We start from the raw sequence: 23789 nt of genomic DNA on the forward strand, positions 1-23789 counted from the left end.
TAAAATCATCTGATTTGCAAGCTCTCTCTAGCTCCCACAAACACACGGGCGCCGCCATTGTTGTTTACAGTTCGAAGTCTCGTCTCGCGATACTTCCGCTCTCCAGGCTCCAGAATGGCGGGCGGAAATATCACGAGACGAGACTTCGAACGTGATTTCAGTAAAACTGATCTGTAAACAACAATGGCGGCACCCGTGTAGCAATAGCTTAGCAGTCACAGCAGACGGACCACATACTACAAATATATACAAGAAAAAAACGATTTTAAGTGGATTTAGCCTAGATCTAAAGACGGACGTTCTGAGCTGCGGTTTGGGGGGTCCGCGAAATGGAGAACTTAGCTTGTTATGGACAGGGGGTCTGGGACCCCTCTCATAATGACTTAACAACATCAAATCAAGGTAGGAAAACGCCAAGGGCTTTGGGAGGTAAATGGGAGACACTTTATTGTGAAGGTAAGACCAGAAGAAGAGAGTTGTCTGGGTTTTGTGAAGTTGTCGGCTCTTGGCAGTCGAAATGGTAGCCGCATAACGCCGGTCCGGTAATAAAGTTATGTATTGATTGAACAGTCAAAGGTTAAAACTATAGGTTACTGGACGTAACCCCGGTTTTATGATAATATGAGCGAGATGTCTCGCTATGGGAGAGCGCCCTCTGGCGTGATCACAGAAGCATTACCTTATAAACTCCAGACAAACCTTTGGCTGGATTCTGACCTCCCTCTGACTGGAGGGCCCGCCCTCCATCCTATATAAGTCAGGGGAGAGTCATTTTCCGTAATTCAAGATAACATTTTTCTTCTCGTTCGTAAACAAGAAGGGTGTCTTTCGAGACATCTCGCTCATATTATCATAAAACCGGGGTTACGTCCAGTAACCTATAGTTTTATTTCAAATATTCACTCGATGTCTCGCTATGGGAGATATAGTAAACTCCCTGATTGTTATCTCGAAGTCCAGAATAACCAGCCTAGGGGCCTGACCCCCGTCTGGAGGCTACACTATGGACCGTATGCGCCACAGGAGCTGCAGTTACGTCCAAACTGTAGAACCTGGCACATGTCAAGGCCTAAGCCCAACATGCCACACTGCAGACACAAATGGAGACCCCCCCCGAAGAGGGCCCATGATGTCGCTATTTCCCTTGTAGAATGTGCCCTCAGTCCCACTGGGGCAGCATCCCACCACTGGAATAGGCTAACTGAATAGCCTCCACAATCCAGTGGGAAAGTGTCTGTTACGCAATGGGCTTGCCCACCATCCGTGGAGCCCATGACACAAATAGCTGATCTGACTTTCTCAAAGCCATAGATCTGCCAATGCACATTTCCAAAGCCTGAACCGGACAAAGGCAATGTAACCTTTCATCCTCCTATGAGGCGAAAAGAGGCGGGTGAAACGCATCCAAGGTCACAAGGACACTTGGTACCAAGGGTTCTTTGGTACACACCCAGGTCTGGGTCTGACAATCACCCTTGTAGCCCCTTCCTTGAACTGTGTACACTCCTCGTGTACTGTCAGTGCAAGAAGATTACTGAGCCCTACAGTAGTCACTGAAGCCATCAGTAACGCAGTCTCGATTGACAGTTGTTCTGTCAATTTGACTTAGAGGCTCGAAAAGTGACCGAGATAAGGAGTCCAACACCAGGCTCAAATCCCAGGATGACACCGGGGACTTTGACTCGGGAAGAGACGTCCGGTCCCTTCCATGAACCGACAAATCAGGCGGTGCTGACCCACCGTCTCGGCCTCAAGCAAATACGGCAGGCTGAGATAGCCGCCAAGTAGACTTTTATCGTGGAAAAGGCTCTACCCTTATCTATTAAGTCCTGTAGAAAAGGACTTAATGGACATGGGCTTGGAACGGCGCAGTGCGAGACTTCTCGCACCTTATCTCAAACCGTTCTGGGGTAACCCCTCAGTACTCAGATTTGTCCCCTCATGGGCTGAGCCCAGAGAGTCAGATGTTCTGGCCAGGGACAAAATATCTCGCCCCCTGCTAGCGTTAGGATGTTTCTGCGTAACGGAAGCAGCCACGAGCAATCGTACAGGAGAGGTTCGACTGACACCCAGTGACCCCATTATGGGGCCACCAGTATCACCATCAGCCCCTGGTCCCTCACTCTCATGAGTGTGGGAGCTAACAGGGACAGCGGAGGAAAGCATAAGAAGAGCCAGTCGTGCACTAGTGCATCTCGACCCAGAGGCACCGCACCCTCCACTGAGAAGAACAACGGACATCCCGTGTCTTCCAGTGAGGCAAAAAAATAACCTGGAGGCGATCAAACGATCCCAGATCTGTCCTGGTATCTCCGGGTGCAGAGACCATTCGTCTGAAAGGAATCACAGATTCCTCCAGCGACACAGCACTGTCACACATTCCTCTGTGACCAACACACGACAGCAACTGCCTAATCGTATTAGCGATACGGCTGAGGCCATCAGACCTGACATTCTCATGCACATTTTGAAGGAGACCCTCCGGCCCATGCAAAATTGCGCTAGGCAGGACAGAAAGGACTGATCCTTTTCGGTGGCGGGCTGGCTCTGAACGATAGCGACTTCAGAGTTCTGCCTATAAAATTCGCCGTCTGTGCAGGCACCAACACGCAGTTGACCCTGAAAACCCGATTTCAGTAGGTGAGACACCACTTTCTGAGTATGCTGCCTTGCCGCCGATTCTTGAGTCGGCTTGTAGCAGCCCATCGTCTATGTAAGACGCTATGCGAGTGCCTTCTCTTCTCAGAGGGCCAATCGCAACCTGCGTGAATTCGACGAATACTCTGGGGCTGAGGACGTTACAAACGGTAGCACCGTGTATTCGTAATTTCAACCTCAGAACCCTAACCGCAGAAATGTCTGTGTGGTGGGTAAAAGGAGTATGAAAGTAGGCGTCTTTTAGGTCTATCAATGTGAACCAGTCTCTCTGACGCACCATGCGGAGGAGAGACGGATTTGATAACATCCTGAATTTGAACACCTTTAGATACTGATTGAGGGCTCTTAGGTCCAGTATCGGACGCAGCCCCCCCCCTTCTTTTTGACCAGGGAATAGCACGAGTAGAGCCCGCTGTTCGCTTGGTCTCTGGGTATTTCTTGTACAGTTCGTTTTCCTAACAGGGAGAATTGTCTTCCTGTAGAAAGTCGCCCGCCTGTCCCCTGCTTAAGAGAAAATAGCTTTCACTAGCATGGGGAGGTCTCGAGGCGAACTGTAGTATATATCCCCTGGATATAGAGTGCAGCACCCACTGTGGTGTGTCGCACCTTATCCATTCCAATATCATACAGTGGGGTTCCTACAACACTGGTTAAGCTCGATTGTGGTGCCGTGGCGCCGTATAGTGGTTGAACAGAGTCGACCGTGAGCCGTTCCCTTGGGGACAGGGCGTAATAGTCCTCTCCCCATGGCGAGCATCCGCCCCGCTACCATGAAGTGTCCGTGAGACCTCTGTGGTAGCGAGCTCGTGTCCCTTATGTTCCGGTTTTGTCCCGTTTCATTTCTTTTTGCCGTGCCCCTGAAAGGTTGTAACGGTTTGAAATTTTATTGGAGAAACAGGTAGAGAGGGTTCAATTTCTAATAACCACTCCGATGTCTTGCCAAAGGAGACATCTCGGTCATAGTATCAGCGAACCAGGGTTACAGTCGTAACCCATGTTTACATTCACACAACATTATCCACATAATGTATAGTGTGTAAAGTCATTCTCCCTTCCATCGGGTGGTGGAGCGCGTTCACCCCGCCCCGCCCGGTCACCAGAACTCTAGGACCACCAGAGAGAGAGGGGGAGGCGGTGTCCACCGTCTCCTCCTGACATAGTCCCAGCCATGTCCCTCTCCTTTCTTTATTTCGCTCTTGTAGAGTAGCTACCCGAGGCCTGCCTCTGGCTGGCTAGGGTGCCCTGTAGGTTGCAAGCAGGAGCGCCTGCCGTTTAGGCGACGCGTGCTTCGCAATGGAGTTAGGCTCTCGTGTCAGAGCCGTGGCTTCTGACGTGAGGTGTGTGGCAACCCCTTCTTCCACGGGTAGCGGGAAGAGTAGGGCTCAGCCCAGGACACGTCAACTGTTGTCCCAGTGCTGGTTGTCAACGGGAGTAGGCATTAAACCGTTCTCCCATACTGGCTGCGGCTGTGGCCATAGGCTACGCCGCTGGTAACTCGAGGTCGAGTATGAGTCGTGGGGAGAGGCTCGTTTTACTGGCCAATCGCCTGCTCAATGACCTGGTTATAGGGGACATAATCTGTACCCTGGAGTAGTTGGGCCTCGTCCGTGTCCTCTTCCTAACTTGGTGTAGAAGGGACGCCTCGCGGGGTTTGGGGGGGTTCGTCCCCCTCCGCCCCGGTGGACGTGGACTCTTCTATGGCCGGGTCAAACATTTGGAAATGTATGGCCCTTTTCTGACGAACCTAGGTTCAGTCAGTCCGCATGCTATGCGGAACGGACCTTCCTCACACGGCCCTCGGGCTGCGTGGGTCGGTCCCAGGCAAATAACACATGAGTTGTGTCCGTCGTGACCCGGCATTCTATTCCCGCAGACCCCACACTCTTTCGAGGGACAGGGGTCCCTTCGTTGCTGGGCTGCAGCGGTCATTGTTCACAACACGCGTGGAGCCTGTTTGTGGCAAGGTCTGTAAAACAGGGGAGTCGTGTATGGGAGAAAAACTTGCTAAGCTTTTATTGTCCCAGAGAAACAACACGATGTCGGTGTTAGCGTGTAGCTAACTGTAGCCTGCCCAGCTGGTAGTTTATGATGCTAGCTGGTGGCTTGCAGAGCTGTCCCAAAGAAAAGCACTAAGAGCGGAAGACGCTGGTGTGTTTGCTCGGTTTTAGCTCATGGCTAAGAGGCCACCTCAGAGAGAAAAACACGATGTGGAGCAGTGATGCTGTCGTGTTTTACTCGGTGATAGCACGCAGTGTGCAAAACGTGTTGCTAGTGGGAGCTCTAAGCTTACCGATGGCAACGTGCTAAGCAAGCTGGTAGCATATTATGCTAGTTGGTGGCGTGCAGGGCTGTCTCTGAAAGAACACAGTAGGAGCGGACGACGCTGGTGTGTTTGCCCGGTGTTTAGATCGTGGCTAAAAACCACCTCGGAGAGAAAACACGATGTGAAGCAGGTTATGCTGTCGTGTTTACTCTGTGTCAGCACGTAGTGTGTAACGTGTTGCTAGTGGGAGCTTGTTAAGCTCACCGATGGCAACGCACTAAGCTAGCTGGTAGCGTATTATGCTAGTTGGTGGCGTCCAGGGCTGTCCCAGAGAAAAAACACACTAAGAGTGTAAACGCTGGTGTGTTTGTTCAGTGTTTTAGCTCTTGGCTAAGAATCACCTCGGAGAAAACCACGATGTAAAGCAGAGATGCTGTCGTGTTTGCTGTAGCCTGCCAAACGTGTTGTTAGTGGGAGTTTATTAAACTCACCGGTGACAACATGCTAAAAACTAGCTGGCATCCTATGATGCTAGTTGGTGGCGTGCAGCGCTGACCCGGAGAAAGCACACTAAGAGCGGACGACGCTGGTGTGTTTACTCGGTGTTAGCTCGTGGGTAAGAAGTCACCCTGGAGAAAAACACGATGTTAAGATGTCGTGTTTACTCTGTGTTAGCATGATAGCCTGCAAGCAGTGTCGCTAGTGGGAGCTTGTTAAGCTCCCGGTGACGACGCGCTACGCTAGCTGGTAGTATATGATGCTAGTCGGTGGCGTCTCGCACTCTTTCTGCGGGACCGGGGCTCTGTTGGACCCGGTCCGGCTCTTCGGAGCTGCGGGGACAATGTTCACGTTAAGCGTTTTAAGCTTGAAGAACGGAACGGGGAGGAGGGAAAAACAAAACACGGGGCCGAGCAGACTATGCTGGCGTGTTTGTTTTTCTCCTAGCTAGCTCGGGGCTAACTGTGGCTAGCAGCCCGTGGGGCTGAGGAGAGCTTATTAGGCTCATCCCCTGGCTCACGGCTACTAGACTGAGAAGTAGCAGACTATACTACACGTTAGCAATTTAAGCTAGAAAAACTAGGGAACATGTTAAGTTCCTCTAGGAAGAACCGTGCGATATTGTCACAGGTTTTGTAAAGAAAGTCAACACCTACCGTCAGCAGCGTCTCGCGGTCCAAGATATTATCCTGTCCTGATGAGACTTTCGCCGTGCCGACTCCATAAGGTGGACTGAGAAGGTGCTTCCTCGATCGAACGAGAAGAAAAACTGAATTACGGAAAATGACTCTCCCCTGACTTATATAGGATGGAGGGCGGGCCCTCCAGTCAGAGGGAGGTCAGAATCCAGCCAAAGGTTTGTCTGGAGTTTATAAGGTAATGCTTCTGTGATCACGCCAGAGGGCGCTCTCCCATAGCGAGACATCGAGTGAATATTTGAAATAAAACAAGTTGTATCATTACGAGTTAAAATATGTCACGGACACTTTCAAACGAGAGGGCACTTGTGAGTAAAGTTGCCAAGTTGTCCTACCACAAATTAACAACAATTCACACGCATTTGAAGCTGAAACATCCAACACTGATGCCTAAGGACCAGGTGAAACGCTACGTTAATCACTTGAACTCAAAAGCTCTATGAGGAGACTACAAGATTCCCACAAATGCACAACTTTACCAAAGCTTCCCAGCCAGACACCGACGACACAGTGCCGTCGGCACCCATGACTGCCTATTACAATATAACCTGTGAGTAGCCGATAATTTATTGCCTGAACAGGTCAGATGAGCCACGTTATGAAGGATTAATCTTTAGTGCCCATTTTTGTGCAGTGCCTTTTGATTAGAAAATGTGTTCAAGCGCAACGGATTATTGAGAAACCATTATGCACGCAGCATGCGCACAATACGCAAATGGTAATGTAGTTTACTAATGTATTTGTGCAAGATGAACCTGCTCTATAAAATATATGTATTATTTTATATTCTTTTTTAATGTTACAAATATTTTAGAATAATGGACAGCCCAAAATAGGGAAGCCAGTTTGAAAGTGGTTGAACAAGCACAATAATCGTATGACTTAAATTTGAATAAAAATATATTATTATGTATATATGAAGTGAGCAAGCGAGAGAGAGACTGAGACAGAGAGAGACAGAGACAGATAAACTGAGACAATCGTCAGGAGCGTGCATCTGCAAGGGGCATGCAAAAAGTGGATAGGCGTAGATCTGTGGATCATAGGTTGTGTGAGTGTGTGTGTTGGGGGGGGCAATGTGCGTTCAATATCACGCTCTGTCAGAAGCTGTAATATCTCTTCCGTTTCATTAGCCGCGACATGAATAGACTTGACATCTATCAGGCGCCAGCCCGCTAATGGAAAGAGAACTGCCTCCGCGCCTCACAACGCAGCGGAGACGATGAGCATCGCAGCTTGGCACAGATTATGCAAAACGTTAACATGGAAGAAGAACCCATCGACCACAAGAGTTGGCTGCATGTCTTCTTGGCAATTGCTGTACCAGTTTTTTCTAATGCAAAAGACCATTTGCTGTGGAGAAATTGTGAAATGAGCAACAATGAATTAAATCATGCATTTCCATGATTGTTGTTTGTCAACTCCACTCAATGGATTTAATTTAATATTTATTTATTTTTCACAGTGTTTCAATCTGTCCAATCTTTGATATATTCAGTTTCTCTTACCTTTTTAATTTTACTACCTTTATTTTATTGTGATTCATGTGTCTCTGTCTTGCTGTTGTGGATTATGATTTATTATGTTGTCATGTTTTGTTTGGTCATCTGTCCCGATTGGAAAGCACTTTGTGGCTTGAGGCTCAAATGCTCATGTCCCAAGTGAAAACTCTCATGCAAGAGTTTCTCATAAAATATGACAAAAATGTCATATTAGCCTGGCTCCAGACCATAGACCCTGCCCACTCACTGAGTGGACTGCCTCTCTGATAATCAGGCTAGTCAGGCTAGTCATCAGCTTCAGTCTGATAATCAGGCTAGTCATATATCATATATCACCCATCCATTCTTGATTTTGACCCTTAATAATTTCTTCACAGACAGACAGACAGACAGACAGACAGACAGACAGACAGACAGACAGACAGACAGACACAAGTAATAGTAGTGTTTGTAATTGCAGCAGTAGCAGTAACTGGTCGAGCATACTATGTATTCATATGATATGTATACATACTGTAGACAGACAGAGAGACGGAGAGACGGATAGACAGACAAATAGATAGATAGATATGCTCAAAGTGCTCAGAGGCAGAGTGAGGACAATCTGAAGCGGCGTCTATATTTAGCTTGTGGCAGGGTGATATATGACTGTTGTCTTATGCCAGAACTCTTTCAGCACGTCAGCGGAGAGGTGAGCACTATCTATCATCCTCGGCAGTCGACCCTTACCGGAGTTGAGGGTGTCGTCCTTGTTGAGGGAGGCCAGGACACAGGGCAGTGGCTGGCTGGCATTCTGCTGAGCCTTGTCTGCGCTCAGTAGTTTGAGTTGCTGGGTCGTCACAGGCAGGAAGCGGTAGAACTGGAACGTGAAGTAGACGCTGTCGGGCCAATCAGCACGGGCACAAGGCATCCCTATCCTGTCAAAAGTTAGGTCAATTATTAATCACAGAGTAACGAACACGCAGTTTCCTACTAAACGCATTCAGAAGCCTAATTTATGCTGTTGTATGATGGTGTCTCGAGCCGAAAATAGACGAAATTCCGGATCTGCTATTTTTGGCGAGTGCCCCCATCGTACAGCTGAGTATTAATTAAGCATGAGGGTGATGCTTTTGCCGTCTTCCTTTTCCCACACGTTACAAAACCTCTAACAGGACTCCTAACAAGCCTTTGATCACATGTGTGATGATCCAGGCCGTTATGTGTGATTTATTCTGATGTGCATTAACACATTGAGTGCCAATCGCGTAGATCTACGCGAACCTATTTAAAGCCGCCACGTGCCAATCGCGTAGATCTACGCGAACCGCCGGTTCACGTTGATTTCACCCCAGGTGCACTTTCTGAATTTTTTGATCCATTTCCGGTTCGACCACCGGAAACAGAATTATTTGGGATCCGGTTTTGCCGATCCCGTCGGCCCTCGTTCTAATGACGAAACTGAAACTCAATTTTCTCCTTGTAGTTTTTTCTCCTCGCATATCACTGTTTAACGTAAACCGCTCTAACTACAACCATGGAGCTCCGTTTGACACGTGTTTTTTTCTGGTAGACGCAGGGAGATCTGGGCGATGTTTACAAACAGTGCAGAGCTCAATCTTAAGGATTTTAACAAGGTCTATGGCGACGTGAAACAAAAAAAAAAAACAACAATAAAACGTTGGCACTGGTGAGTACATTATGAGATTAACCTCTGGCATGGAATGTGTTAATATTGCTCTGCTACTGTAAGTGTGATATTCTCAGCACAAAATGTATGTGAAGTGTTGAGTGGCACATTTTTATGATTTGAAAACGACTGGTTGAAAATGTTTTAACATGAGTAGGAGTAAATCACACCACACTCAACGACTCAGCAATGGCAATTCCGGAAAACTAAAAAAAATCTAATATTTATTCCCCACACAATCCACATAGATGCCCCATCAGTCAGTTTTACAGCTACATAAAAGCCCAAAACCAATAATTAAAATGAGCGCTATAGGATTTAGTGGCTAGAATCACTTCTTAAAGATGACCGTCCATCATGCGGCTGATTGAAAAGGCGCCTGCTCAGCGCTCCACCTATGATTCATGATGAGCGGATGACTTGGCATCGCATTAAAAACCGAGAGCCATGTCGAAATCAGTTATTACATCTGCAGAGAACCAAAATCCCACTGCATCCAGCAGTCAAAGTGGTATACTTGTATGCTAAATGTCCTTTTCACACTTTTGGGAATCAATGTGTTCCTTGGTGAACGGGACTCCTATTGAGAGAGAAGAATGCGTTTGTCATTAAAAAGAACCTCCCAGCGTTGTCTATTCTGCCTCCATCCAACACCACCCTCTGAGTGCGATTTCACACACACAAATACACTCACTTCAAACTCTGGGTGGTCCACAAAAAAAAGAAAAGAAAAATTGCCAACAATCCAGCCGCCCCTCGACAGAATAAATTAGCAGCCGAGTAAGATTAGAGACGGAAAGGATTGCTTTTTTCTTCGTTCCTTCGAAAGAGTAGATTAGCAATCAATCATTGCGTATTAGATAAGGAGCAGAGAGGAATAGGCATTTGAGGGAACCACTCTGCATGCCCCCTGCGAGCATGGATCGACCAATCAGAGAGAGAGAGACTTCAGAGTGGAATCTAATAAGAACAGAGTATGACCTCACAGTCAATCACGCCCTCTTGATATTCTAGGGTTCAAAATGGCTCCTGTGCTCAATCTTCACGGAGAAGCCTGCATTAATATTCATTCTATACACAGACAAGATTGATAATTACGGCAGAAATTACACCGTCGTTCCGGGAGTCTCCTGCCCGCCATGGGAGCTGCTGCACGCCTCCGCAGCCCCGGATGCCTATTCATCTTATTTATGAAGTAATATACCCACAAAGAAGCATCCCACCAAACCCCCTCCACCCAGCCCTCAGCGAAGCCCACTTCCCTCTCACCACCCACCGTTTGCTAAGTAGCGTACGGCTTGAGGTTGCTTTATTGCGGCCCTCGAGAGAACCAGTGAGCGAACGTGAGGACCTTGCGAAATGCGATGACAGGTGCTGCAAATGACAAGACAAAGCTGTCAAGAAGAGGCCTTCATACAGCCTCCAGCATGACGCCTGTTGTCAAATAAAAGCCAGATCATTGTCTTGCACCCTAGGGTGCAAGCCTACAGTGAATGTACAGTAGCAGTAGCACTGTGAATGAAAACATGTGCAAATTGTACAGGGAAATAAATAAGGCTGCCTTATTAGCCTGCATAATATTTCTACGTGCAGGATGCTTGGATATACAGAAAACGTTTGTTCTGTTCCGTAAATTCAATGACCATGGTTACAAAAAAATTGTATTGTTAAATGCTGTTGAAAAGTTTAACAATGGGGGCCTATCCTGAATGTAGACTATCCTTACCGGTTTGCTTAATCTGTCTTTTCCTGCATGAAAAAGTGCGTAGGCGAAGGGGAAAGCGAAGGCAGTTTGGAAACTTACAGTATGGGGCCGAGTTACGTTGAGCCTGTGATGGACATGACAAACGTGGGCTTTATCGTGTGGCTGACAGAGATTATGACGAGATAGAAGGACACAAAGAGGGCGTGTCTGTATCCATCCATTCAGCTTGGCCCCTCCAGTGTCAGCCTCTGACAGAGGGGATCTCGGCTCCGGAGATCTCTGTGATGCGCCGTTGACAGGACAGCAACTGTTGAGTGCGAGGTGGATTGTATTCGCGGGTGCGCCTGATATGGAAGTGGAGGGGATGATTGGCGGGACTCCATTCGTCGCACAAGTGCACCAGTGTCTCGGTCGTGTGTCAGACAAAGCGCAGGGCGGGGCGGCGTCCTTGGCTGTCAAACCTAAAGTGCGGCAAGCATCTATCTATGCCCACACATGGCTACGAAAGGCCTGTCACCTAGGCTCAAAAGTGAGATGTCGGGGAAAAGTGCAGACAAATCCCAGACTCCTTATTTCTGCAGACAAAGACAGCTTTCTTGATATAGAGTCTTGGCGACTGGAGACTATGCAGTCTCCATTTGTTGCATACATTAACACCCACCATTCTGACTTTTCTAACCCCACCAATGAACGCCTTCGCTTTGATACCTTGTGAATACATAACTTGGCATTTCGTTTCCTCTCTCGTACACACAAGCTAGATCCATACCGAGCTCTAAACAACATGCTTCAACAAATTGTCAGGCCGGTGAGCTGCTGCTCCAAATCAATATGAACCGAAGGCAGGTGACAACACTGCGCGCTGCGTGGAAGCCTGATATGAACCCGGCCCCCGTGAGCTCACCTGGAAAATGCCAGAAACTGGAAGACCAGCAGATTGCCTTGCAGGGGGTCTGCTTCTTCGCGCTGTGGGTCGAAGTGCGTGGGCTCTGTGGGGTCCAGGACCTCTGCCACCTGCCCATTATAGTCCAAGATGTCTGGGAAGCCGGCGGAGTACAGGTGGGCCAGGGAGCTCCGGGAACTGGCTGAGCAGGAACTGTAAGGGAATCGGGAAAAAACAAGAGCATTCAGTCAGAGCAGTGGTTTTCTCACTTTTTGTGCCTGAGGCACACAATGGGCAAGTCAAACTCTCAGGGCACACCTGTATAGGCCTACATAGCTAAAATAGCCACTATTAGTGAAAATGTGTGGAAAAATAAATACATTTTCAATTTCATGCCAAAATACAGACACTCGTTGAAAGTGGTTAAAATATATATATTTTTAGGGTATATAATTTGCCCTTAGATTCAGAAATGAGTGTGCCCAAATTACAAATATAGTAAATAAAAAAACACTTTTTGTGTAGATGGTGTGGGGTGTTGCTAGGCAACCGCCTGCCAGGTAAGCACCTCAGCGGGGAGAGTCAGTGGGGCAGCTGGGGAGCGCACAGACAAACCAAAAGCACCGTCTCGGCCTCAGTATGGCCTGACTCTCCACGCTGACCAGACAGGTGCACAGGCGGTAAGCGAACCCCCACTTATTCTCCTCCTCATTACCTGGTGTTATGTAACTCGGAGTCTAATGGTTATATGTTTCTGTTATAGGCAACCTAGGACCCGATGTATTAAAGGACCGTTCATGGACTGGAAACGCACGCAGAGCGTGTGAGGGGAATACGCATGGACGTTTAATGACACTGAGCCCCGAAGCGGTAAAAGTTTGCTTTATTTGATTTATGATTTGAAACGTATAAACAAACGGCACCAGGGGTTTCCCCCCTGTGGACGTGCCATACTTCCTGAATAAAACGCCCTGTGAGGCCTTCGCATATACTGTCTCCGAGTGTTGGTTTGGTTCAGTCTTCACAATGGATATATTGCAATAATAATGTGTGGTTGTGACAAAATCCCAAGGCACACCCGGTCTCACGGCACACCAGCGTGCCTCGGCACACCGTTTGGAAACCACTGAGAGAGCAAGAGCACACACTGCTCTTTTGTTACAAACTAACTAAACTAAAAAGACTTGAGCGAACGTTATTTTTGTACACCAGCACTCCAAGCAGGAAGGGGCTGCGATCGGTAACACGGTTAGTGTCCATGCTGCACCGAGCTATTGCAACCCCCAAGCATTTTAGGCCTATAAGTAGGTGTAATTGGAATGATTTCCCACCCAGGCAAGACAAGAATGGGTATATACATTCTGAAGAATGTCGGTTTGATTCTCTTTGCCTCATGCCGGTAGATTACTGTTTCACGTCGCAGGTGGACTTCCCAAAATCCGGCGAAGCAGTTAGGTTAGGGGAGAACGCACGGATGTCAGCAATATCTGTCAAACTGTCGCAGAGAGAATGCTTATGGGGAAGAGGACGACGGGTGCCAAATTGTTCCCTAGGGATTTTGTAGCTATAATTGGCAGTTATCTCTAATCACAGTGGCCACCTGTTTCTCCGAAACCATGGCAACAGTCATAACTTATCGTCGCTGTCGGGTGGAAACCTTGTATGTACAAAACCATTACTTTCCAGGAAAACCTGTGTTCCAGTGGATCCAATATAGTTACTATTTAGTGAGTCACAAGCTCTTTTTAATACTTTTCATTGGTTAAATATTTATAAAACCCACAAGCTGACAATGTGACGCATTGTGATGCATAGATAGCTTGTAGTTCGGCTATTTTTGCTACTTTTGTCAACAATCATTAGACGAAAATACATTAATTTATCAAATAAACTCAAAAAGATGACATATGGAGATACAAGGTTTCTGCCCGACAGCGACGTTATACTTCCCATGCTGACGTATAATACTTTGTGCATGACAAGTGCAGGGCACAGATGGCGGGCTCAAAGTGCAGGAGGAGGAAAATGAAGGATGATGTTTGTTTTTATTGGGACGCTAATGCAGATAATCACTGTGTCCGCTTGGTAAACAGACAAGCCCAAAATGTCACACTTGTGGAAGATTTAAGCCTACGCCCTACGTCAAGCTAATTAGGGATTTCTTCTTTTTTTTTAAGGCGACGAGAAGCGAGGGAGACATTATCGAGCGAGCAAGCTACAGCCCGTGGCTGCATTGATTTCACACTTTCCCTCTCTTCCCCTTTGCCAAAAGTGATATCTTAATTCAGTCCCCCGATGGATTAATATTCAAGCCATCATTTTCATTTCAAAAGGAGTTCCCATCAGATATGCATCACAACTCAAATTAAATTAAAGTTCTGTGAAGTTCATTGTTCTTCTCAATTAAGTGGGTCATTCATTCCACACTGAAAGCAGTCTAAATTGTGTGTGGTTTGACTCCAAGTGAGGAGGCAGAGATTTTTCAGACCAGTGAACTGTATACCAGCATACCTGGATCCAAACATGGGGATTGGGAGACAGTTTCTGTGTCAGACTGTCTGCAGATTGTCTGAACTGACAGAATCCCCTTGTTTGTGAGATGCTGTGGCTGTTTTCTTTCTTTCTTTTCTTCTCTTTATTTTGTAGGGCATCATCATTTGGTATCCCACCTCTGTTACTATGCTCATCTGCTCTCTTATCATTAGCCGACATGTAAATTCCGAACGTATTGTGTTGTAGTGATTATATCCAAGTTGACAGATAATGTTTACAGCTGGGCTTAAGAATGTTTACAATGACAAGGCCATTACTCAAAAAGGCACTTAACAGCTGACAAAAATATTGCCTCAAATTGGCCTCAGGCAGAACACTGCTGCCTATTGACTGCATACTACATGCACCCAGTGCACACGCTGCCAATTAGTGAGCCAATCGATCCCAGTAGATAGCCACACAGTGGAGCATTGTGGCCTAATGGAGGCCCGTACAAGGCTTTGGGCTGAGATAACAGATCAGATAAATCAGGAGAATGTTAAAAGCATGCTCAAAGCCACATTACTCACTGGTGGCTTTCAACCAACATGAGTGCCTTTAAGAGCCACCTATCGCTTACCATTTAAAACCAGGTTGGAGTTGTTAAACAGTATGTTGGCCAGGATTTACTGACACACACAACACCAAGTTAGATACTACGGTATACATGATTTATGTGTTTCATCAAAGACTGACACCAAAATAGGTCAGCATGGCCCTGCTTTCCTTATGTTTTGTACAATATGAACTGTGTTCTGTTTTGTAAGATCTAAAGGCCAGACTGTCAGAAAAAAGCCAGTAATTTAACCGTTTCTGTCTGTCTGTCTGTCTGTCTGTCTGTCTGTCTGTCTGTCCGTCTATCTGTGATGGGAGTGATCAGTAGGCTGCCCCGAAGAGATGATTAACGTCTGGCAAAAAGGTCAAGGGCACCATTTAGGTCAAAATAACATTATCGGCTCCAGGAATCTCAGGAATGGAGAGACAAGAGAACAAGAGATGTTGGCTCTGGGCAGTTTTTACGGCGGGGCTCTTAAAGAGGCTAGCTATCTATATGAGTGTCTGTCCGAAGCTAATCTCGCAAACTGCAGGACCGATCAGTGCCACATTTCTTGTGCTACCTTAGTACCTCCACCTTAGTACCTTATTACCTCCTTTTCTTTCACATATGTTCTATACTTTTTGAAATACTTGACTTGGATTTTGTAATGAAAGGGGGGCTCGAGCTCAGGGGCTGGGATTGTGGGGCATGGTTGTGTATTGTATATATGATGACGTTAACAATTCTGAACTTACAGTAACTTCAATATCGCAGTCATAGCGCAGTCATGCCCAACAGTGCATAAAAGTAGATGCATAAAAACAAAAACAAAAAACTCATACGACAGGAACGGCAGAAGATGCCTTATGTCTACATCTTCTGCTAGCCTCTTTCAGGACCTTGTCTGTAGGAGGTGCATGCGTGCATGCTGAACCTTGCCTAGATATGAAATGATAAGTCATAGATGACGTACGCCATAGAATGGCCACATGAAGTACGAGATCCACGCCTTTATTAGACCCCATCTTGATAAATTGAAATTGTTGAGATCCTACAACACCTTGCAACAAAATTTGTTGAAACATTTGTTTAATCAAAAAAGCTTTCACATGCAGTATTTCATATTACATCTACGTATTTCAGATATACGTTAACAATTGTGTTACAAAAATACAGCAAGATTGGGCAGTTGCAATGTGCTTTTTAATGACTCGCCTATATGCAAATTTGCGAATAATCAAATGGCGTGTTGGAAATGAGAAATATGCACTAACATGAAATATGCATGAAAAATATACATGGAATATGCACACGCAGTTCAAACTGAGACAGAAGTTATGAATGAGGAAACACTCCCGGGATGCGTCGGCCCCCTAACAAAACTAGCAAGTGAGACAAGTCGAGGTGTGCCTTGGTATTTTGTGACAACCACACATTATTATTGCAGTATATACTACACAAACTTACGGAGCCCCGGAGTGGCCTAAGGAAAGAAAAAAAAAAAAATTGTGGCCACGGATTACTATCTCGTGGCCACAAGTTACTATTTTGTTAACTCGTGGGAACGAGTTAACTAACTTGTGGGAACGAGTTAACTAATTTGTGGGAACTGGGGCTCCCCCAAGCGTGGGGCCCTGTGCGGCCGCACAGTTCGCACTACCCTTGGTGCGGCCCTGCCCACAAGTTAGTTAACTCGTTCCCACAAGTTAGTTCTTTCAATGGCCACTCCGGGGCTCGGTACAAACTATACAAAAGTTATGAATTAACTTTTAATTGACTATATCAGCACTTTGTACGCTCATTTCCCAATACAGAGGCACATTCTACACTCTAATGATTTTTTTTCAAATAAAATAAATAACAGAAATAGCAGATCTACAAGCTCGGTTATTTTTGCTATTTGTTTGAAAAAGTGTGAAATAGGGTTAAATGTTATACGTGGCATTAGTAAATATGAAAATAAATGTTTACAAAGTGATGCGTGATAACATATTAGAGGCTATTTTGCACATTATGAATACCGGTGTACCTTGACATTTTGACACATTTGACTTTGGTGTGCCCTGGGTACAAAAAGTTTGAAAACCAACCAATGTAGTAACCGTTGTTGTCGGGCAGAAACCTTGTATTTCCATATTTCAGTTTTGCACAAAAGTAGCTAAAATAGTCGATTTACAAGCTCACGAGTCGCATCGTGACGCATTGTCACAATAGGCTATTTTCACAATTTCTGTGTGTGTAATAACTATCATAACTACATTGTAGCTCTTGGAAAACAGGTTCTTTTTTTCCATTTACTGAAAAGGAACGGTTTTGGACATACAAGGTTTCCACCCGACAGCGAGATGTTGGTGTCAAAGGCGTGGCTGAGATCGATACGTGAGCCTCACCCACCCAACTGTGCTCACCTGGAAACTTGCATGCCAAGGCTTATTACAGGTGCATGGACGGGGGTGAAGGGCAGCTCGCTCATGGGGTCCCCATCAATGGACATGTCCCCATCGTCGTCTCGCATAAGGTCCACCTCCAGGTGGGCAATGTTGCTGGCAGCTGGACAGGCCTGGAGCCAAGACAGGAGTAGGAGTTAGTGGTTAAAATGTTTATCAGCCACTTAGAAAATCATAGTGCTTGATGCTCTGTAAGATCTTGAGTGTTAATCAATTGTGAGATGAAGGATTTGTGGCATTCATGTATGTGTTGCTGGTTTAAAGGTTTCATGACGTTCAGTTTTACCACACGTCTTTGTCATGGTCCTTCAAACGTGTATAAAAAGTTTTAACAAAAAAATCCACTCCATTGATCCATGGCAGGTGTTTTTCTCTCACATTTCTAAAGCCTTTTCAACTGCAATGAAAAAAGAAATCTTTGCCTGCGGGTGTCGCTGTTGAGGGATTTTGCCTGCCAATCATCGCCTCTGCTCCCCCCCCCCCCCCCCCCCAAAGGAAAGGATAGGGGAGGGGCGAGGAGGAGAGTGGGCGGGATTAATTGCCTGTGACTTCACTGCCGAAGGGCCAAGCTCAGATTACTTTTCAGCCTAATTATTCAGAAAACCCCAGACCACAGAAAATCCACTGAATGTTCAAAGTTCAGATTTTTTGGGTGTAATTGAGGTCATAAAACCCCCCAAAAAACATAAAAAATAAAAAAAAGTGAAAATGAATGTCATAGAACCTTTAACTATTGTGCCTCTTATGGTATTTGGCTTTTTTCTCTCTGTTATTCAGATTTTTTTTTTCACCGGGAGGATGTAATGCAGGCAGAGATACGTGCTATCCCTCACAGTTCCTCTCTTGGTCCTTGACCAACCTGTAGGAGTCACTTGTGGAGCGAACATGGCCAATTGTGTTTGTTGGAGTGCCCGGCTAAGCTTGAGGTGCTGTGGAGGATTCCATCCCTCTCTGTGGTGGAGGGCACGATATTCAATCATGCACCACCAGAGCGCTCCCTCACTCTGTCTGCAGGCATCTTCCATTAAATTTACAGCGTGGCTCCGCAGGAGGCTGTCTGTCTATGAGAGGGTCTGTCTGTGTATCTGTGTCTGGAGCCAATCTTGCAAAGCGCTGAACCAATCAGCACAACATTTCTTGTGTACACTGCCAGTATGCCACAAAAACACCTCTAAAATGGTAAATGGTGCATTTATATAGTGCCTTTATCCAAGGCGCTTTACAATGATTATGCATTACATCCACCCATTCGCACACACATTCATATACCGATGGCGGAGGAAACCATGTTAGGCACCAACCTGCTCATACTTGTCAACAGGTGTCCTACTGGACACCAGGGTCTAAATGTCTCAGTGGAAGAGTAGAAAGACCACCTCCAACCACTGCAGATGTGCTCAACTAACACAAGTTATATTGCAGCTTTAATGCACGGTCTCATTTAGATTTCTGCTTAGAATTACCCTACCCTAACCATAATATTCATCATAATTGAGGGGTCAAATTTTGTGTGATGTTTGTGTTATTTGTGCAGTGACTTTGTTCCGTCCTTGTAGTCCATCTGCTCTTCTGTTACACAGTATCTTTGCTCAATTGCTGACCTAGTCTCGTCTGCCTCAAGTCTTTTTATCCTAGCCTCTGTTCCTTTTGATTATTCTGGGAATCTTATAGAGAGACAAAAAGAGAATATAATAAAAACCATAAAGGGATTAATAACACGGACAATCATCATCATCATCATAATCATCACCATTGTTCCGCAGAAATGGCAGTGGACCAATTTGGCTTTATTTTCGGTGGCCAACATTAATCCCCTCATATTACCATTGACATATGCGTAACCTGCGAGGTATTAGCACTGATAATTAGCCGTGGAGAGTTAATGGTGTCATTTTCCAGCTGGGAGTCTCTCTCCTGGGTCGTTGTGATGTATGGGGCTGTTCAGTCGGCAGGGGGTGGCATGGGGGGGGGGGGGGTGCTGCCTACTGACTGGTAAAGACGCATTACGGGGGCCTTCTATCAACTGCATGGCTAATGACCTGGACCAAAGTCACACTGCAACATGGCTAAAGCATGCGCCATAATGAACCACGTTCCTTCCTGTGATGAAACAACCTGCGATAACAATAAGCTAATGGGCCAGGACATGGAGGAAGCGCCAAGGAGGCCTGCAGTGTGAAATGACATGAAAAGTAATGGGTTTACACTTTGCGTGAACCCGCCGACGTCACGCCTACTATGTCGGCGTGCGTTTCGAGATGGTGACATTGTATGTCATACGCGAGGGCGTTCGGCTGCAGAAAACAAGGACAAATTAAATAACTATATTCTTCACAGCCTGTCATACCTTGATACTAGTATCGAGTACAAAGTGTTTACTGCATGGGTTCTCAACCTTTTCTGGATGAAAATCTAGAAAGCGTTCGCGGCCATTGGCTGCCGTGTTAAATCGGCCGATGGGAGGGCCGCATGCATTTCCAGAGCATGTTATGATCAATCAATCGATTGTGTTCTGGCTTGGATCAATGGAACTAACATACCGGTAGTACACTTCCTTACTTCCTATTTAGCAGTATCATAATGAAAACTCACTTTTCAAGGTTTTAGAGAAAAATACCATGCCATTAAAAAAATATATTATATATATATAATATGTTATATTATCCTTAAAATCATAGTGTTTTGCCAATGATTTGGGGGCCCACTTGCAATATCCTCACGGCCCACCAGTTGGGCCCAACCCACAGGTTGAGAATCACTGATCTACTGTATATACCCTTATTAATATGTCCATAGGCACAGTTGATAAGTTTTATTGACAGGTGGCAGGAATGATCTTATTGTATTGTTCTGTTACCCACTAACCGTCCCTGTAGAAATAGAACATGTGTTTTTACAAACGAGCAGCTGCACAAGTGAACTGTGATAAACTCACAAAGTCAGCCTAAATCTCCAGAGCTCAGTTTTTGCTACGAGATATTAGTCTGGAAAACATCTACTGAAAATCGATTGATTCCGGCACCTATATAAGATCGCTACGCTAGCTTAGCTTTGCTAGTGGTAGGGTTGTTCACTAGCGGACCAGTTTCCCCCGCTCCAATCCCCTGCAAAGTAGTTTTGGTCTACACCCACAACCCTAGCAAATGCCTTTTGAGCCTTGGCAGAAGTCGAACCACTATGAGCAAGGCGAAATATGTTAGCTGGCATTGAAAGGCTACTTAGTTGTGGTATGAGTGTCACACACCGCAAATAGCAGATCTACAAGCTCACAATGTGTCGTGCTACAACGCATTGTGAGCTTGTGGATCTGCTATTTTCGGTGTGCGACACACCCACACACAACTAAATATAAATTAGGCTTAATCTTTCAGCTGGAATTACTGAAAGAAGACCAAGCCCCCAGCTTGGAGACCCCAGTAATTCAAACAGCATGTAAATGCTTAATTCACAGAGTCCATACTGCCAGCAGTTTGCTGTGGACATGTTGATGGCAAACAAATCAAAGAGGCACAAGAGACACACATGAGTGGGTTCAAACATCATTTTAGTGAAGCATGAAAAACACTCTGACTAAACCTTCATACCGTGCTGCATGCCCTGGCTATACCACAATTAATTTGTGGAGGGCATGATTGGTTCCAAGACGTATGGGATGTAAGATTGTAGACCTATATCTGTTATTTTCGCATTTCACACTTTTCTTTTCTTTTTATCTTCCAAAAATGAATACTTCTACTTTTGGTACAGGTAGACTGTACATGTGGCTGCCAATACTTTTATACTTTTACTCAAGTAAAGTTTTGTAAAATGTCTTTTTACATGCATCAGAGTATTTCTACATTGTGACATTGATACTTTTACTTCAGTAAAAAAATAAGACTACGGTACTTCTTCTACCACTGTTTAAATTACAGTGCTTTCAAAGGCAAAGCGACGACGTCTGCTGGTCCAAAGCAGCACATACATACACCGTACAAACGTTGATAAAACGGGCTACCCTTGCGTGGTTTCAGGAAATTATTCAGCAGAGTTATTAAAAATCTGCGGCAGATCGCTGACTCCCCCCATCTCCTCCTGTCCCCCGGCTCTGACATTGGGACTTTGTTGAACTTGCAAAAAAAATAAGCTTGTTAGCAAGCTGAGCAGGTGAGGGAATGAAAATGTATGTTTTCCTCGCTAATAATGTTTTCTCCACGTAATCTATAATTCAGCAGCATCCGACGTACAAATGTTATCTTTCGAGTGGAGCGAGGGGCAGATCTGGGAGTGCAGCGCTGGCTGGCGAAGACTCATCGTGTTATAGGTTCACCCTGCTCCGAGTAGGGCTGCAACTATCTATTATTTTCTCAGCAATTATTCTATCAATTACTTTTTAAAATATTTTTCAATGAATTGGTTAAACACTTAAGTGTCATTTTACGATTATAATTATTTTATTAAATCATTACCAATTATTTTTTTATAATTGTTTAAATCAATTGGATTAACTGTAGCCCTAGCTTCGGACCATTCCGGATCACGTCAGCTAAGTTGTCAGTCACAGGACAGTTCAAATGCTTTCTTGTAATTGTCTCTCTGGTGGTAATTCCTCATGATACATTACCCCAAATAAACAAAGAGCCAAAAATAAACACTGTAACAGAAGACATATACCATTCATTTGCATACACCAACTCTCCAAGGTAGCTAATCGATAATCCATATTACCATGACCCATACAGAAGGACACGCATTTCTGAACTGAATTTTAAAAAATGCATCGTAGGAAAACAAAGACTAATAATGACGTTCTTGGACTAGACTGATTAAAACAGTTTCTTCAGGCTATGTGTTAAATATTATGAATATAAAAATATTGGACATCTTAAGGACACTGAAGCGGCCTTTGTGGATAGAATTGAAAAGCAAAGTCAGAGAATAATGCTTCTTTTGATTAAAAAGATGAAAAGGATCAGCTCTCTGCTCCTCCAAAAACAAAGAGCATTGAGAGGCTGCTGCCAAGGTCTGCATGTTTTGTGTGTGTGTGTGTGTGTGTGTGTGTGTGTGTGTGTGTGTGTGTGTGTGTGTGTGTGTGTGTGTGTGTGTGTGTGTGTGTGTTTGCCTGTCGGTGTCAGTGTGTATATTGCATGTGTTTCTATGCACGTACATGCCCACATTGGTATGTTATGTATGTGTGCATAAAAATACACATTTCTAGTGCCAGTGTGTGTGCACGCGTGCGTGCGTGTATGCATCTGTCGGTGTGTGCGTGCGTGCATACGTGTGTGTCTGCGTGCGTGCGTGCGTGCGTGCGTGCGTGCGTGCGTGCGTGCGTGCGTGCGTGCGTGCGTGCGTGCGTGCGTGCGTGCGTGCGTGCGTGCGTGCGTGCGTGCGTGCGCCTGCATGGGAGCGTGTACGTATGTGGGAGAGGGTACGGGGGTGGAATCTTACGACATGTGACAGCTGGTGGGCCGATGCCAACGGGGAAGGATAGAGCAGAGAAGGAAACGGCTGTTGCCACGGCAACGCGGCGCTGGAGTGGCTGATGGTCGGGTAGCGTGAAGTGGCGGCCAGCTGGGACAGAGAGAGCTGTAGAGAAACGATGCAAACCAAGAACCATTATTATTATTAACAAAAAAACACATTAAAACACAATTGAAAAACACTGTACCTGTTGCTACTTTCTTTAACCTCGCCTCAGGGGGGCATGTTATGTATTCACCGACATGCACGCACACCTGCATACGATGCTACTAAACATCACGTACATACCTGCTACTACACATGCTATCTGTATATATGTATAGACTTTGATCATTTGACCTGTTATCATGTTTGTTTCTTTGTTTCCTTTGTTCTTACCTCCCCTGCTCTACCGTACCTCTCTCATAAAAAAAAAAAAAAAAAGCTTTCATCTTCTTTACACCTCTAAACTTGTGACATGACAATAAAGATGATTCTGATTCAATGACACGATGATTAGGGCTAGGAGATAATTAATTGCCCAGCCCTTACGGCCATATATACTCGTGCTGCTGCTTTTTTACTATGACCGTCCTGCGACAACAGCCCTGCCACTTACCCACCCATCCATCAAAGTGTGACGCTTAACCCCTTAAGCTCTACATCAGTGATTCTCAACCTTTTCTATTTCAAGGACACCCAGTTTGGTATGCATAAGGCCATGGACACCCCATGACTCTGAGAGTGTACTGTACAAATGGAACCAAATGGACTCGTAATGGTAATTTTGCTTCCATCTGTACACTTACAGGTCAGAGTTACAGACCTCAATTTTTTTCCTAACTATCAATCATTTAGCTGGGGACCCTCTGTAACCCTCTCAAGGACCCCTGTTGGTCCCACAAAGAACAGCACATTACAATATTTTGTAAGCTTTTTGATCAACCATTATAT

The 23789-nt window shown here is 45.6% G+C and overlaps 1 protein-coding gene across 1 annotated transcript in view; it reads right to left on the bottom strand.

Moving 5' to 3' along the window:
* The window catches only part of nphp4 (nephronophthisis 4), a 244105-nt gene that overhangs the window by 58228 nt on the left and 162088 nt on the right, over positions 1–23789 (bottom strand). The window contains exons 12-15 of the mRNA XM_080443698.1: positions 22824–22961; positions 17355–17506; positions 11898–12089; positions 8349–8536 (exon numbers count right to left, since the gene is read on the bottom strand). Coding sequence (XP_080299824.1) covers positions 8349–8536; positions 11898–12089; positions 17355–17506; positions 22824–22961 — 670 coding nt within the window. The remainder of the gene's footprint in view (positions 1–8348; positions 8537–11897; positions 12090–17354; positions 17507–22823; positions 22962–23789) is intronic.

This window comes from Gymnoscopelus braueri, assembly GCF_963280865.1.
Source record: "Gymnoscopelus braueri genome assembly, chromosome: 12".
NCBI classification, from domain to species: Eukaryota; Metazoa; Chordata; class Actinopteri; order Myctophiformes; family Myctophidae; genus Gymnoscopelus; species Gymnoscopelus braueri.